The following is a 16041-nucleotide window of genomic DNA, read 5'->3' as shown; positions in this document are numbered from 1 at the left end:
AAAAATGTTCCACTTTATTTTTTGATAGTGAAACACATTTGGTTTTGTTCAGAATGATTCATTTTCAACTTGAAACAGACTCGTCTACATGTTTTCTAGGCGTGCAAGCTTGATTTCGCATGTCATTTCACTCCAGAATATGAGAAAACAACTCATAACACAACTCAAGAACATCTGGCATTCTCTGTGTTGCCACAAGGGGCGCTACAGTGAGCATTATCATAAACTTTATTAAATCTATAGTCAGTTTTTTCTTTCCTACTGTCATGATTGAGCAAACGTTTGAAACTGATCTTAATAAGTAAGCTGGTAAAACCAGTTAAACTGATAATTGAAAGTAAAAATGCATTATAATATTTGCAGATTGTTTGTTTAAGTTTGTTTACTTTCTAAATGTGTAACAATAAATAGGTATTATACTGTAAAGACGCAGACTTCGTTTAAAGTCTGTTTAGAGAGAACGGTGTCGTCTTAGCGGCCCCTAATTTAATAACAAATGATCATTTCACCGGAAGTGAATCAATCAAAACTAACTTTAGCTGGAAAATAACATTATTCAAGAACCGTTATAAAACCAAACCAATCTCTGTTATCTTAAATTATATGTTTATCTCTGTAAAGCTGCTTTGAAACAATCTAAATTGCTAAAAGCGCTATATAAATGAGGATGACTTGACTTGACTGTATTATAACTTTGGTTATAATTATCCATATACAATGCATTATAAAGTGCATTACAAGGCACAATATTTTTATAATGCATTCAAGGCTTCAAGTACAATCTGCAAAGTTATAAAGCACAAAGTCCACGGTAAAATGAGTTAATCGGTCCAACAAAAAACACCTGCCTGAAACGCTTCGTTTGTAGTCCTGACATCATTTCCATTTCATGTTTCCGTTCCGGCTCGCCCTTAAACAAAGTTACTTAAAAGACCAGGAAGAGTTTATCAATATGTCAAGCAAATGCTGTTTTTTTTTTTTTTTTTCACTGATACAGCAAAACTTAGTAACTGTTGTGTTTACAGTGTTTACTCAGGAAGTTATTGTTAGGGGCGTTACATTTCTGACCAACGCGTTAAGCTGTAGACCAATCACAACAGACTGGGGCCTGCTGACCAATCAGAGCAGACCGCAGTTTTCGGAAGGCGGGTTTTAAAGAAACGGAGGGTAAAACAGGCATTTTTTCCGTCATCAACCATGTTGGAGAGCTTTTGGTGTGCACACACCATAAGAAAAACAATGAGCATTCGAACATTAAATCATGTAAATATATTCGGGTACACCCCCTGAACAAATTAACCTGTAAATGAGCAAAATAGGAGCCCTTTTAAACTTTGAAAATATATTTATTAATTACTTTGTTTACTTGGTGACATGAAAGATAGATAGACAGACAGACGGACATCGGCCAAGCATTAGACTGATTTAGCCTAATATTGAAATTCACAGGACTTTAAGACGAGCTGGTTTCATCTGTGTTTTCCACTGAACACCGAAGCTGTCTGTCCATTTAGTTTTTTCTGAAAGCTTTGGCAATCTCAGCATAATGAGCACAGAGCTCATAAATGGCCCACTTTACCAAGAGTTAGCTTCCCACTCTCTATAATGGAGTCACAGACGTGCAGTTCACACACCTGACCTGGACACTTTCTTCTTCCTATGGCAGGAGGTTGTTGCACTTGCTGAAGCCGTGGCCTTGTGCTATGTTTAGCGCTCTGTTTGCGACACACACAGCACAGCGCGTGATACGCTACACACACGCCTGCCGCTGACCTTTTCTTCCCCGACGGCGTGTGGAAATGAAGCCGCCATGCACACATGCACACACATGGAGGAACACACACACGGCATTATGCTAAACCGCAGGAGTGTCAGCGACACACACATGCTGAAACGGACACGAGTCGCGCGTGAAATCGGACGTTTCTTCAGCCTTCCGGATGACAGGCGGAGAGGGTACGTTGTGTGTTCGTGTTGCTCTGGAGGTCTCGTTCTGTGCTCACACACTCACACACTCGTGCTGTAACCCCCACCACTGCGACTAACAGCCACTAGCTGCTCACTAACTGCATTTACAGCGCGCAAATGAGCCTGCAGAACGCTTACAGGTCAGGTTATCCGATTAAAGGGGCGTCCATCCACCCTGACAGTGATTTACTACTTACTGTGGTTCCTACACTTTCAGATAAAAAGGTACAAAAGCTGTCTGGGGTGGTACCTTTCAAAAAGGTACTCTTTTGTACCTAAAGGGTGTATATTGGCACCTTGAATGTACCTAAAGTGTACATGGTAGTATCTAAATGAAACATTCTACATTTAGGTTAATTTCTTCAAAAGTGTACCCTTTTGAAAAGGTACCAACCCAGTGACAGCTTTTGTACCTTTTTAACTGAGAGTGTATTCGGTCATGAAAAACTTTTAGGAAACTATCTAGGAATCAGGCCTCGAAAAATGCACTTTAAGTTAATTTACTGCTTTTAACGGATAGGAAAGTGGACAGACTGAGACTCAAGCATGTGCATGTCCCGCTGTCATGAGTATGACAGTTTAACACAGGACTTTCACCAGATTGCTGAATAAAATCAAAGGTTTTTGCATCATATTATCCATTTCACACCACAACTCCCCATCAGATCAGGACAGTGAGAGTAATGAGTGACAGTGAGACGGGCTAAACTGAACATCTGAATCTCCTACTTGATGGAAATGTTGATGTTTAATCATTTATTATGCATCTCATCCAGTTGATTTTCTATCATGTTTTGTCTTGCATCTTTTTGACTCTATATTCTTTGTGCACAATCATCATCACTAATGTTGCATCATCAAAGTTCCATGGAAGTTAACTATAATTCAGTGCATTATTCCGCAGAAATCACACTTTTCAAGTGACTTTTGGTGTGAAAACGTCTTGTACACAGTTAGACACGAGCAGCATGTGTGATGCTAATCTCACGGTGAGATGTGAAGGAGTTGTAGGTCATCCACACACTGGTAGTGAACATTCACTAGCATTGAAAGCATTAATGCAAGCGTGTCCCTGCCTTGTTGTCTCTTGTCACACAGACAAACCATATCTCATTCCTCCTGAAGGACTAAACGCAAGAATATCATGCATTTCTTTGGAAAAATCTGCACTTTAATTGAGGATATGGTTCGTTTGTCATGACAAATGCATGCAACATTATAAACATGCGTATGACGCGCAGAGAGTCATGGTTTTCTTTGGCTTTGTATTGAGGTGTGTGTGTGTGTCCTGATGTCCTGACTTTGTCCGTTCTCTTGCAGTCATGGAGATGACCTCATCGTTACGCCGTTTGCACAGGTCAGTGACCCAGGAAGCAGTTCATGGTGAACTCTGGGATACATCTCATCCAGCGAATAGACTATCAGGCCCTTCTGCAGTGTTAAAGTCAACATGAAGCTGTTTTGCAACCCATTTTACTTCCGTAATTTGACAAATCGCAGGATATTCAACGTGAAACACTGTAGGATGGGACTTTTATCCATCAGAGGCTGATTGGATTATAAAAAGTGGTTGGAAAATAACAGTGATGAAGAGTCACTTCATCAAAATCATTTCAGATATTTATTTTTAATAAATGATTATGAAAATTAATTTTTGGGAATAACATGCACAAATGAATGCTTCACAAAATGACAGGGAATGTATATCATGTTGACTTTACACACTATTTAATATTAAAAACTAGGGATGCACCAATATAAAAATTCCGGACGATACTGATAACCGATAATTCTTTATATTTGAAAGCCGATAACCGATATATTGGTCGATAAATCTAAATCCAAACTTTTTGAGAGTCTTACCATTAAAAGCCACGTCACAAGCACACAATTATGATGCTCTGATTATAATTTTATGTAGCCGATATGACAGACTTGCGCTGCACATGTTGCACTGAACTGTATTTTCCTTTTTTGAAGTGATTTCAATCATATTTCAAGCAATGCAAAGCCATCATGTTGAACAGTGCACATCTGAAGAGTCTCAGCTGAAGGAAATAATACATTATTTATCGGCTTTAATGTATCGGATAAATTTTCTTATCGGGCCGATAACGATAACATTAAAAATGAACATTTATCAGCCGATACCGATATAGTGGCCGATATATCGTGCATCCCTATTAAAAACCCTTTTTGACAGTATTTCAACCTAATATGTGGGTAAAGCCTCAGAATTTAAAGGAAGCTCTACTTCCTTTAAATTCCTTTAAATGTGAATACTCACATTTTCCCGACTGTATTATTCTGTACAAGCTGAAATGTGATGGATAAAACAAAAGCTAAATGGCATCTTGTGTTTTGCTCTGCTCTTGAAGGTGCTGGCCAGTTTGAGGACGGTACGGAATAATTTTGCAGCGTTAACAAACCTTCAGCAAGATCGAGCGTCCAACAAGTGAGTGCAGTTACACAGTTTTACAAGTGTTCACGAGCGTTGTTGACATACAGCAAGAGCAGAAGAGAGCAAATCACCTGGTACTTTCAAGAATCAAATGTTTAGTTATATATAATGCTTTCTGCTTTTTTCCTCAATTTCCACAGGCGATCCCCCATGTGTAATCAGCCTCCTCTCACAAAGGCCTCCTTCACAGGTGAGATTTCCCATTGGGTTTCATAATATTCCAGGAATTTAAAGGGTCATGAAACCCCGTTTCAGCACCAGTCAGTTTTCTCCACAGTTTGGAAAAATACTACAAAAGTAGCCGTGAGAGACCGAAAACACAGCAACGGCTTCTGATCCAGACAGTTTTATTTCACAATATACACATATTATACATGGTTCATCGTCAATTACACAAATCATGTGAGCAATCATTTAATGCCGATAACCGATAATTATTTATATTTGAAAGCCGATAACCGATATATTGGTCGATAAATCTAAATCAAAATTTGTATATACTTTTTGAGAGTCTTACCATTAAAAGCCATGTCCCAAGCACACAATTATGATGTTCTGATTATAATTTTATGTAGCCGATATGACAGACTTGCACTGCACATGTTGCACTGAACTGTATTTTCCTTTTTTGAAGTGATTCCAATCATATTTCAAGCAATTCAAAGCCATCATGTTGAACAGTGCGCATCTAAAGTTTTTCAACTGAAGGAAATAATACATTATTTATAAATGCACAGCCGTTCGCATTTGTACTCTGCATCAAAAACATATATCAACACACTTTTGTATCTTTAATACGTTTTGTGGCTTATTTTGCTGCAGTATATATGCAGTTTGATCGGTTAAAGGACCGTAAAGACCGGTTACACTCACAGTGTGGAAGAATCGTGTTTGTGTTGAAGACTCGGGATCTATTGAAGAGAACTCGTGCCATGCAGAAACTCTTGCAAAGCAAAACAAACACTCGTTTTTGACCCATTACTGCATCTCTCACGTACTGTGTGATCATCTCACTGTTTGAAGCGCCTGTCATAGGAAATCAACGCGTGCTGTCGTGAATATTTAAGCGAGGTATCTTCTCATTGGATAACGACATGCAGTCTCGTTAATAATTATGAGTCATCGATGTACTATAGTACACGTCACATCTTGTAACGCTGACACAAATTTAAACCTGGAAAAAGCTTAAAATTAACTAGTTTTTTTCTACAATTAAAACAAATGAATGGTAACATTGTCTTCTATGATGTTCAACACCCTAGCTTAGGGTTTCATGACCCTTTAAGTAAAAATGAACTTTGATTTTAAACCTTTAAACCAATTCACTGTGTTCTCCTGTTCTCTCTTGTGATTTATCAATATTGAGCATTTCATATTGAAATATGTGACTTTGGTGTTTGAGCAGAGTTTGAGATCTCTTTAAGTACACTGGGGTGTTTGTCTAAGGAGAAGCAGGAGATTTAAAGTCTCATTTGCTGTGATTCGTTCCTGTTGGTTGTGTTGGATTCAGCGCTCTTGATCAAACCTGTCATAGCAGCAGTGAACCTCTAGGGAGCGACACAAATACATAAGCAATACATATTTCTACATTAGTGTAGAAAACATGGACATCTACTGAAAAGCTTTCCTAGATTGCTGTTATGGAGGATCAACTCTCTATTAAATACCAATACTTTTCAAGCACATAAACACTACTGGTCAAAAGTTTGTAATAATTAAGATTTAAAAATTTTTAAAGTGACTTGCTCAACCAGGCTGATAAAATACAGTAAAAACAGTAATATTGTGAAATATTATTATAACGGGATTGGATATATTTTAATATTCATTCTAATATGCTGTTTTGCTGCTCAAGAAACATTTATTATTATCAATGTTGAGCACAGTTGTGCTGCTTTATATTTTTGTGGAAACCGTGATACACTATCGTTCAAAAGTTTGGGGTAAGTGTTTAAAAAATGAAGAGAAAATAAAGCAAGCAAGGATGCGCTAAATTGATCAAAAGTGACAGTAAAGGTAATTCTATTAGAAGTAAATGCTGTTCTTTTGAACTCTCTATTGAGCAAAAACGCCTGAAAATATGAATTATGGTTTCCTCAAGAATATCAAGATATATATTTTTTTTATTATTATTATTAATAATTGAGCAACAAATATAAATAAACACCAAATCATCATATTAGAGTGATTTCTGAAGGATCATGTGACACTGAAGACTGGAGTAATGATGCTGAAAATTCAGCTTTGATCACAGGAATAAATCATATTTTACTATATATTCACATAGAAAACAGTTATTTCAAATTGTAATAATATTTCACAGTTTTTACTGTATTTTTTATCAAATAAACGTGAGCGGAAGAGACTTACAAAAACATAAAAACCTTAATTATTACAAACATTTGACTAGTAGTATAGGTCTGATCTTTGTAAAGAAGTAAACATAACCTGCTTTGACATTGGCGAATCTTTCACCCCGTTCAAAGCTGATATTAATAGACATGGCGCAGCTGGCAGCCCATCAAACTGACACCATACTCGCATAAACACGCCATCTCGCTTACACGCTCGGCCAGAGACATGCTTTCAGTGCAGGAACACACGTGCCAGAGCAAGACGAGTCCGTCAATCAAGATGCTCCCCATCACTCGTCTACAAAGCCTGATATGAGAACGCTCGTAAACATACACAACTCACATCTGCATTTGAGAAAGGGATGAAAATGAAGCCGGAAAATCAAAGATGTACTTTCATCAGTGGCACCTGATTCGGCCCACTATTGGCTGCTTCTACACTCTAAAAACACACTGGGCAACCCAAGGGCTGGGTAAATATAGGACATAACACATGTTGGGTTAGTTTTAACCAGCAAATTTAACCCAGGATAATGGTTTGATTCATTTTACTATAATACTAGCTTCTTTTTTTCTTTTTTTTACTTCATACATGAATTTATGTTTACAGATTAAATTAAATCCTCTAAACTTTAAAACAAATTAAATAATAATACTCCAGACAACCACTGGTTTGCATGATAATTCCTTTATTTTCATATTTTACAGTATTTTATATTTCATATTTTATATAGTTTTGAAAACATATTGCATACATTTAAGCTCATTTAACAAATATTAGAAGTAAAAATTAAAACATTTGTGAGTAATTCAAGTGTAATCGAGGAATCTCTGTAGTCTCTCAGCGGTGGTCCCTGCGTTTCACTCGTAGCCCAAAATATGCTGTGACTGATTCCATAACCTGTCCATAAACAATCAGTGTACTTTTCTGAGAACATATTAACCTTCTAATTATTTATATTCTGTATCTTTTTTTGAATAAAATCGTAAAATGTAAGATCGACGCGACACTCGTTTCGGTGACTCACATTGCGCCCCTGTATGATTAAATAATGTACAGAACAATAACGAATTTATAGATAAAATAAAATGTACACAAATCTGTGTTTTACAGAAGACATGCACCAATTTGACACCAATCCTGAAGAGGTCGCAAAAACCCCTGCAATAAATAACTCAACCCCTGGGTTGTTACGGCCGACCCAAGATCTGGGTTACACAAAAACTACCCAAACACTGAAAAAATAACCCCCAAAAATTGGGGTTACAACCCAGGATTTGGGTTGGAATGTGTATATATAAAACAGAGAGACTACGCCCCTTGCTCTCTAAAGATCTGACGATGGCTGATGGCATAACATGATCTCAGAAAGACAGTCTCACAAGAATGTCCTGGTTTCAACACTGGCGCCGCTCATCTAGGTGATCTGAAGGTGTTCGCGTCAGCCTCGGGTTCTGTTTCCCACGCCTGCTTTCTCACTATCACTGGAGAGGTCTTGTGTATGTCAGGACTGCTGACCCACTGACGGGTGACATTAAGGGTTTCTCAGAAAGCGTCCGCCAGCTGGTGGCTCTGGGTGATTTATCTGAAGAGCTTCACACATCTCTGGCCTGTGTGTGTGATGTTTGAGGAACTATATGGGTCAGTCCTTTACCACAGTGATCAAGAATCATATAGCAGCACACGAGATTAAACATCAGGAGCATGTGGTGTTTGCACACTGTTTACTCCAAGGTCCTAAGATATATTTCACCCCAAAATCAAACTATTTTAAATAGAGCCTATTTTAGGACCATTCAAATTTTTTTTTTTCTTTTTTTTTTTTTTTTTCTTTTTTTTTTATACTATTACTGTGCCTTCAGTATATAATCAGCATCATTACTCCAGTCTTCAGTGTCACATGATCCTTCAGAAATCACTCTAATATGATGATTTGATGCTCAAGACACATTTATGATTATTATCAATGTTGAACACAGTTGTGCTGCTTCATATTTTTGTGGAAACCGTGATACATGTTTTTCAGGATTCTAGTTCAAAAGAACAGCATTTATTTGAAATAGAAATATTTTGTAACAAATAGTAGCCGATAGTATAAATATATATAGTGGCCAAAAGTGATGGGTTAGACAATTGTCATCTTCACCCTTTATTCAAAAACCATTAAAAATGTGTTAAAGATTTTGTAAGCATATTGCATAGTTGTGATTGTTTTAATAGTGATTATAACGCAATGAAACATGACAAATTGTGCCGACATAATTTTTGGCCAGGCGGTCATACAAAGAAATTATGAACACGTGCAAAAACGAGAGCTCATTATTTTGTAGTCAATAAATCAGGGGCGTAGGAGCAATTTTTAACCTGGGGGGGACAGTAAATGCTAGGGTGGGGGATGCTTTGCATATAAATTTTGTAAAAAAAAAAAAATTTATGGGCTTATTTATTGACTTATGGGAACAGACTGTATTACTTAGTTAGGTTCTAAGCAGTGATTAAATTGGGATTTATTATGTGGGCTCTCCCTAGGGGGGTCCGGGGGTATGCTCCCCCGGGAATTTTTTGTGAAAAATAAACCATTAAATGGCACTTTCTGGAGAGTTTTGTGCAAAGAAATTGAGAAAATGAGTCTCACATGATATGTGAAAAACTGCAAGGTTAAGAGCATATACTTTGCATTGTTGTAGTATCAACAGGTATTAGGACATTTAGCATTTACATTACTGTTAATCAGTCATGTACTGATTAACTAAAAATTAAAAATTCAAATAAATGGTTGATTTAATTTCCATTAACCACCTAGCTTACCCCCCAAGGATTGAAAAATAAAATCAATCTATCCTTGTGGAAAGGTTCCTTGGTAGCTAAAAGTAGGTCTAGCAAGTCTTATATTTCTGTAATTTACACAGATCAAAAACAAATATGCTGCCTGAATAGATTGCTAGTTTATTTTGAGTAGCCAGCTAGCAGTTCTCTTGGCAGTTTGCTAATAATCCGGTGTCTGAAGTAAAATGCTCAAAACATCTCCTGAGAAAAATCACATGGCCAACCTAGTCTTGGTTATTTCATTTAGATTTAGTCTTATTTTCCTTACCTTGTCATTCAAGGCCAGGGCACTTTATGTACATTTCTGGAACTTTTGCACGCTTCCACATCCCGCGCAACTAGGATCTCCCAGGAACACTCATTATATATCGCTGCGTACATTTATCCGTGTCACCTAGATGCGCATGCGCGAGCGGTGCGCGATCATGGTCGACTGACAACGAGATTAGCAGCTGAAGAATTCGGCCGTTTTTTAAAATTGAATTATGTATTTAAAAGTTGCCGAATGTATTCATTTGGAGACTCCGAAATCGGCAGAGATAGGCAGGCAGTGCAAAACAAAATCTTACATTGGGAAATAGTGGGGGGGACAAAACTTCGATTTTGAAATGTGGGGGGGACATGACAATATGCATTTAAAAAAAAATTGCATAGTAAAATAAAACCTGAAGCTGTTGTTTTCCCTTTTCTGCCAAGTCATTTTGTTAGATAAATACCTTAACCAAGTTTAGTTTGGTTCTTCGCTTATATTTAAAAGATATAAAATATTTTCCTCATATTTTTATGGTTTAATCAAACTTGTAGGGTCATAAAATAGAAAAATCCCCTCCTGACATCACTTTTGGCCATTTATATCACGTTAAAGTAGGATTCTTATTATTTGCAACAGGCTGGAAAAGAAATGCAAACTATTTTAGTTAACCTAAAATAAATTTTGCATAATTTTCCTTTTGATTTTGGGTAAAAAAAAAATCTTTTGAACCCCCTGAATTCCTTTATTTTGAACACTTAGCATTTAGTATTTGCTGTCTGGTCTTCAGTGGAGTCTGTTGTGTTGTGGATCCAGTCCAGAGTTTATGGTGCGCTCAGTGCCAGCAGCTTCTGAGGGGCCGGCCTCTGGTGTCGCACTGAACACAAGAAGAATGCCATTGACGTCAGAGGAGATGTTGTCAGCAAGGACAGTGGACCCCTGCTCTTGAATTCTCCTCAGAGTGATTGAACAGACGTTTGAGAAGAGGGCTAAAGATATGGGGGGTTGGGGTGGGGAGAATGCCACACATGATGTGATCCTTTCCCCCATTTTTCCTTTTTAAACCTTGCATTTTCTCCTTTTTTTGTGCATTTTTTCTTTCTGTGTGTCACCCTGCTGCGTTTCCCCCATAGACCCTTGAATTATGATAGAAAAAGCTGCTTCTGACCCGTGCGTGAGGTTGGGCGAACGCATGTCAGATTCACTCGGTGTGTTTCTCTAAAGGTTGCCCTGTAACAATAGCAGCAAGATCCTGTGACCGCTGAAGTGTGCGGTGTGATTGTGTCACGCGTAAGCACGCTTGTTTTGATGAAAGATGTTCTTGTAACTTCAGCACTGCCCTGTGTAACTCAATACACATGAGTAGAGTTGCACAGTATGGGTTATTGTTGATCACCTGTGCGGTATGAACACATGCACGTCAAGTGACGCAGGTTCAGCTTTTAAATGCACTAGTCACAACTGCAAAGCCCTGACATAATCCAGGATTATGAGAGAAAAAAATGAAATGTGGCCCTGAACGGATCGGCGACTGCATCAGTCCCATAACGAGGATTAATTTTCAGTCGTAATCTGCGTAGATTGACTGTCACGTAATCTTTAAGCATCACAGTGAATCTGTGTATGTCGGGTTGTCTGCGCTGGAATGGAGTACAGCTGAAGTAAACAACCTCCCAGGAGCATTCTGGGACATGAAAGAGTAGTTGCTATCTCAAGCAATCTGTCTATCACGAGTAAAGCGACCTCTCCCAGTCTGATGCTAATCGCTCTCCTGTGGATGATGTGGGTGCTTGCTGCACATTTACTCCGTTTGTTTAGCACTGCTTTTTAATTTTCACTTATAAAAATGGCTTTTTGCTCGTTTTAGACGATAACTGATATAATGACCGATATTGTTAATCCATACTGATTTTCGGATTTCTAAACAAAAATACAGGTTTGAAATCACATGCTTCGTAAGTAAAACGAGGCTTGATCTAAATGTTATAATTTACTGTAGAAAAGCATTTAAAAAAAAATTGTTTCCTACTTTTGAAACACGTAATTAAAAAAAGAGATAAAAGAATATTAGTTTAAAATGTGTTTATACTATCAGCCTTATCAGACTGATATAGATCATTTTTACAACCCAAAAATAATCAGATATCATCACTTATTTATAATTCTTTTTAATTTGACATTTTTCTATTGTTTAGCTCATCTACTGTATTTGGTTAATGATAACGTTCAGGTTAGAGTGATTTCTGAAGGATCATGTGACACTGAACACTGGAGTAATGATGCTGATGAAAATTCAGCTTTGATTACAGAAATAAATTACATTTTAAAGTATATTAAAATAGAAAACCATTATTTTAAATTGTAATAATATTTTACAATATTACAGTTTTTTTCTGTATTTTTGGATCAAATAGAATAGTTTCCAAACTTTCCGGTACTGTATATGCTGCATACGTAAATTGAAATTAAATATATTATACATCAATAGGCATTTTATTTACAATATACTAACACGTGTTGTGGTTCATTTGATCCTGCTTTCAGATGTTGTGAAACTCTAGTCCTGAGCCGTGTCATGTTTAAGACAGAATTGCAGCATGCATTTTTAATACACATTTGTAACAGAGATCCGGGCCTTTTTTGCTGACAGCAGAGAGTCTGCAGGGATGCTCCGGCTCGGCTCCGGCTCCGGCGCTCCGGTCCACATCTTACGTCTCTCTCTGCGTCGTGCTCTCCAGCTCTGTAGGTTTGTGGTTTCACAGGAAGCCGCTCATGTTTGTGTAAAGCAATGCCTCCTATGTCACGTCTGTGTAGCTGAGGTGCTGCGCTCTCACTGTGTCGCTTGTGCAAGCTCTTTTTTTCCTTTTTTTTTTTTTACGACTCGCTCTCCAGGAACGCCCGTTGCTTCATATAAGAGTCTGGATCTCTGACTAGGGGGGCTTTGAAAGCCGGTGGGAGGTGCTGAAGGGGGATCCTTTGCATTTTCTCTCTTTTGTTGTGTGAGACAGAACGTCAGCTAAAAGACATCTGAAGTTCATGGACCTGTGGAGGAGACCAGCGCACGGATGTGAAATTATTACGGCGGGGCGATAGGAATCAGTAGCAGCGGATTAAAGCGGGATTCTCTGTGCTTGTATATGTATGTGTTTTGTTTTCTAGGAGCATGGGGCTCTGGTGCGCTTTACACCAGGAGCCCTTCACAGCTGGACTGACAGCGCTGTGACTCTGCTTTATTGTTTCGACCGGATCAGGAGTTAATAGAGGGCAAGGAGCATCTCGCATTTGATCCGTTATCCCTGATCTTTTCAGCACAGCATGAAGAGTCACCCATGTGGACATCCCAGCATGGCTGTCTACGATGTGGACGATGTTCGGGAAGCCTCGGCTAGCCCGGTCAAACGCCTCAAAACTGATCACCCCCTTCCCTGTCTCCCTCCAGAGGAGGCCTACCAGAAACTGGCCACCGAAACCCTGGAGGAGTTGGACTGGTGCCTGGACCAGCTGGAGACCCTGCAGACCCGACACTCCGTCAGCGAGATGGCCTCCAACAAGGTGAGTCACGCTTAAACTCACCACCTAACACATGGTATTTACACACCTGAGAAGAAGGGCTTCCCTTGAGTTAATGTCATTACTGACGCCCAGGGGAACTCAGGTAATTGCTGTGATTTTGGCAGGGCTGTTGGCTCACAGATGAGAGACGTTATCAGGTAGCGTAGAGCCAAGATGGCTGCCCCTGGGGGGGGGGTGCAATTTCAGGGAGATACACACACAAGTCATGTACGTGCAGGATTGTGAGTCAGGATGTCCATCACGGTATCCTGACCATCATCCAATACAACATCCAAATGCTTGTTTCTCCACTATGTGAGTATAAACGACTGACACTGGCTTCTGTTTATGCATGCGTGGATGTGTGCGTGTTCCCATGCTGGAATCGTCAGTTTAGACCTTTATCCAGACTGAAGCATCATTGTCATTGGGTCTATTGTTGTGGGAGGGAGGTCAGATTGCTGGGGATCATGTTTAGCATTGCTGATGACTGCACAGGCATCTTTTAATGTGGCACAGTACTGCCTTCTCCACCAAAGCTTCCCTGTAATTCCTGATCTTTTAGAGAAATATGGGTTTTGATTTATGTGTTTGGTGCAGGTCTGTGAGGAGGGGTACTGAAGGTCATGAATTATATTTCATATTGGAATTAGGTGATATAGTGTTTGCCGTCATGTAAATGTCGACTGCCTGCTGCTGGACTTTGGTGCATTGAATAGTCTTTCCACAAACTAGATTTTTTTGATTTTCTAAAGAAAATGTGAGGAGTGTTTGCCCGATTTGAAGCTAGGGTGTTGTGGGTTGTTGCTAGGGTGTTGCTATGGGATTGCTAGAATGTTTTGGATGGTTTTTAGGTGGTTGTTGGTGAGTTCTGGGTAGTGGTTACAGTAGTTTGTTACCTGGGAGTTTTAGTTTGTAGCAAGGCAGTTGTTGGAAGTTTTGGGTGGTTGCTAAGGGGTTGCTAGGGGGTTCTGGGTGGTTCTAGGTTGTTGCCTGGGAGTTCTGGGCTGTCTCGTGTGAAATTTGCCCAACTTCAAGATTCAGTGATGGTCTGGTCTCTAGATATCTTGGTCTGTGGGATTTTTCCACCCATTTTTATCATGCACCAGGTGCAGATTCTCATCATTTGAAGTTGCATTCATGTCTGTAGAACAAAGTTTAATACTTAGGGTTAGGGGTTTGCTCAAATGACACGTACAAAGTTTAACCATGATAAGTGATGCTTGTCTAATTATATACATATAAAGAAGTCTTGCTTTGCTTTGTAATTTTGTAATATTTTGTAGTTTAAATTATGACATAATAAGGTGCCGTACTATCATCATTATCCAAACACCTTGTTGGAGACACGTTTGAAACATCCCGGGCAATGTTTACGTGTAAATAGTTTTAAAACTATAATTCGATCCTGCTAACTATTGTGATTTCCCACCAGCAGGGCATCTACGGGCATTATGCAAACTGTGTTTACAGTCTCACCTGATGACACAACCTCACCATAACACCATCAGCTTTTATTGCAGAATAGACAGCAAACACGCTTTCTAGAACTGGTTTTAATAATTACAATTTTATTACATTTTAGGTCAGACTTGAAATTTGCTCCTTGTTTGCTTCCTGGCCCAAGGAATTATTTTACCTGTAAAGTAACAGAACACCTCTGTTGCAGAAGTTGAATACTGTTATGAAAAATTCATAACACTAACACTAATTCATAACAGTAATAGTGGTTCTTACCTTAGCAAGCCCCATTAACTATATATATTAGAGCTGTCAAAATTAACACATTCATTTTTTTTCTTCATTTTAACGCATTAAAAATATTGAACAATCAATGCAACATGCGTTTTTTCTGTCATCTTTAGCTGTGCTACAGTATATGATCAAGCTATCATTCATTCAAGTGCTATTAAATCATTCAAACGTGATAAGACGCAGAAATAAAAACTCAAATCTGTACTGTACGCGTCTGTGAAGCGGCTCTCTGTGAACAAACACTCGAAACACGCTCACAGAAAGCCGCTTCTCTTTCACGCTTGAATTCACAAAAACCCAAGATTGTGTCAAATTCCCATTTTGTCGAGTATCCTCGCAAGCACAGTCTTAAAAATGAAATTATAAATGGGGTTATAAATGAGTTAAAAAGTGTTAAATGAACATAGAGTTGTGAGAAAATGGGAAGCGTGTCAGATCCGCATCATGTGCGTCAGGTATTAAAGTGACAGTAGCCTAATAAACCTGATGATGTTTGTCATTAATATTCATCAAACAACAAAAGACAAAGAGAAAATCTCTCACTGCTCCTGACTGAATAACTTTTGTAGCTTTAGTAAGGATTAATTCAACTTATAATGGATACAGTTAAGACTATGCAGTGTTTGATTAATCAATTTCTGTTTGTCTATTTACCTGTTAGACCTGAACATCTGACAGCACTGTTTACAAGGTTACATAGGTCAAAAACAACCAACCTGACAGGACCCGTAGCGTTGAGTCCTGATATATTAAAGGCACAGCTGAATGTGACATTTATTATAATGGGTTTATGTGAAGATTGTTTTAAGATCGCTTAAATTAAAAGTAGTTTTTAATGCTTATTAAATGAAATCTTTCAATTATACTGTTATTA

At 38.5% G+C, this 16041-nt stretch overlaps 1 protein-coding gene across 11 annotated transcripts in view; it reads left to right on the top strand.

Annotated features, from left to right (window-relative positions):
* The window catches only part of LOC130096592 (cAMP-specific 3',5'-cyclic phosphodiesterase 4D-like), a 336854-nt gene that overhangs the window by 302090 nt on the left and 18723 nt on the right, over positions 1 to 16041 (top strand). For 9 of the 11 annotated variants that reach the window (XM_056263143.1, XM_056263145.1, XM_056263144.1 and 6 more), the window contains 4 exons: positions 3289 to 3325; positions 4347 to 4423; positions 4570 to 4619; positions 13300 to 13412. In XM_056263143.1, coding sequence (XP_056119118.1) covers positions 3289 to 3325; positions 4347 to 4423; positions 4570 to 4619; positions 13300 to 13412 — 277 coding nt within the window. Of the gene's footprint in view, positions 1 to 1656; positions 1957 to 3288; positions 3326 to 4346; positions 4424 to 4569; positions 4620 to 13169; positions 13413 to 16041 lie in introns of those variants that run through there. The other 2 variants (XM_056263152.1, XM_056263153.1) reach the window with 2 other exon arrangements.

This window comes from Rhinichthys klamathensis, unplaced genomic scaffold, assembly GCF_029890125.1.
Source record: "Rhinichthys klamathensis goyatoka isolate OS25496 unplaced genomic scaffold, OSU_Roscu_1.1 h1tg000200l_1, whole genome shotgun sequence".
Lineage (NCBI taxonomy): Eukaryota > Metazoa > Chordata > Actinopteri > Cypriniformes > Leuciscidae > Rhinichthys > Rhinichthys klamathensis.
The sequence above is the reverse complement of the archived record's forward strand: the minus strand, read 5'-3'. Positions and strand labels throughout refer to the sequence as shown.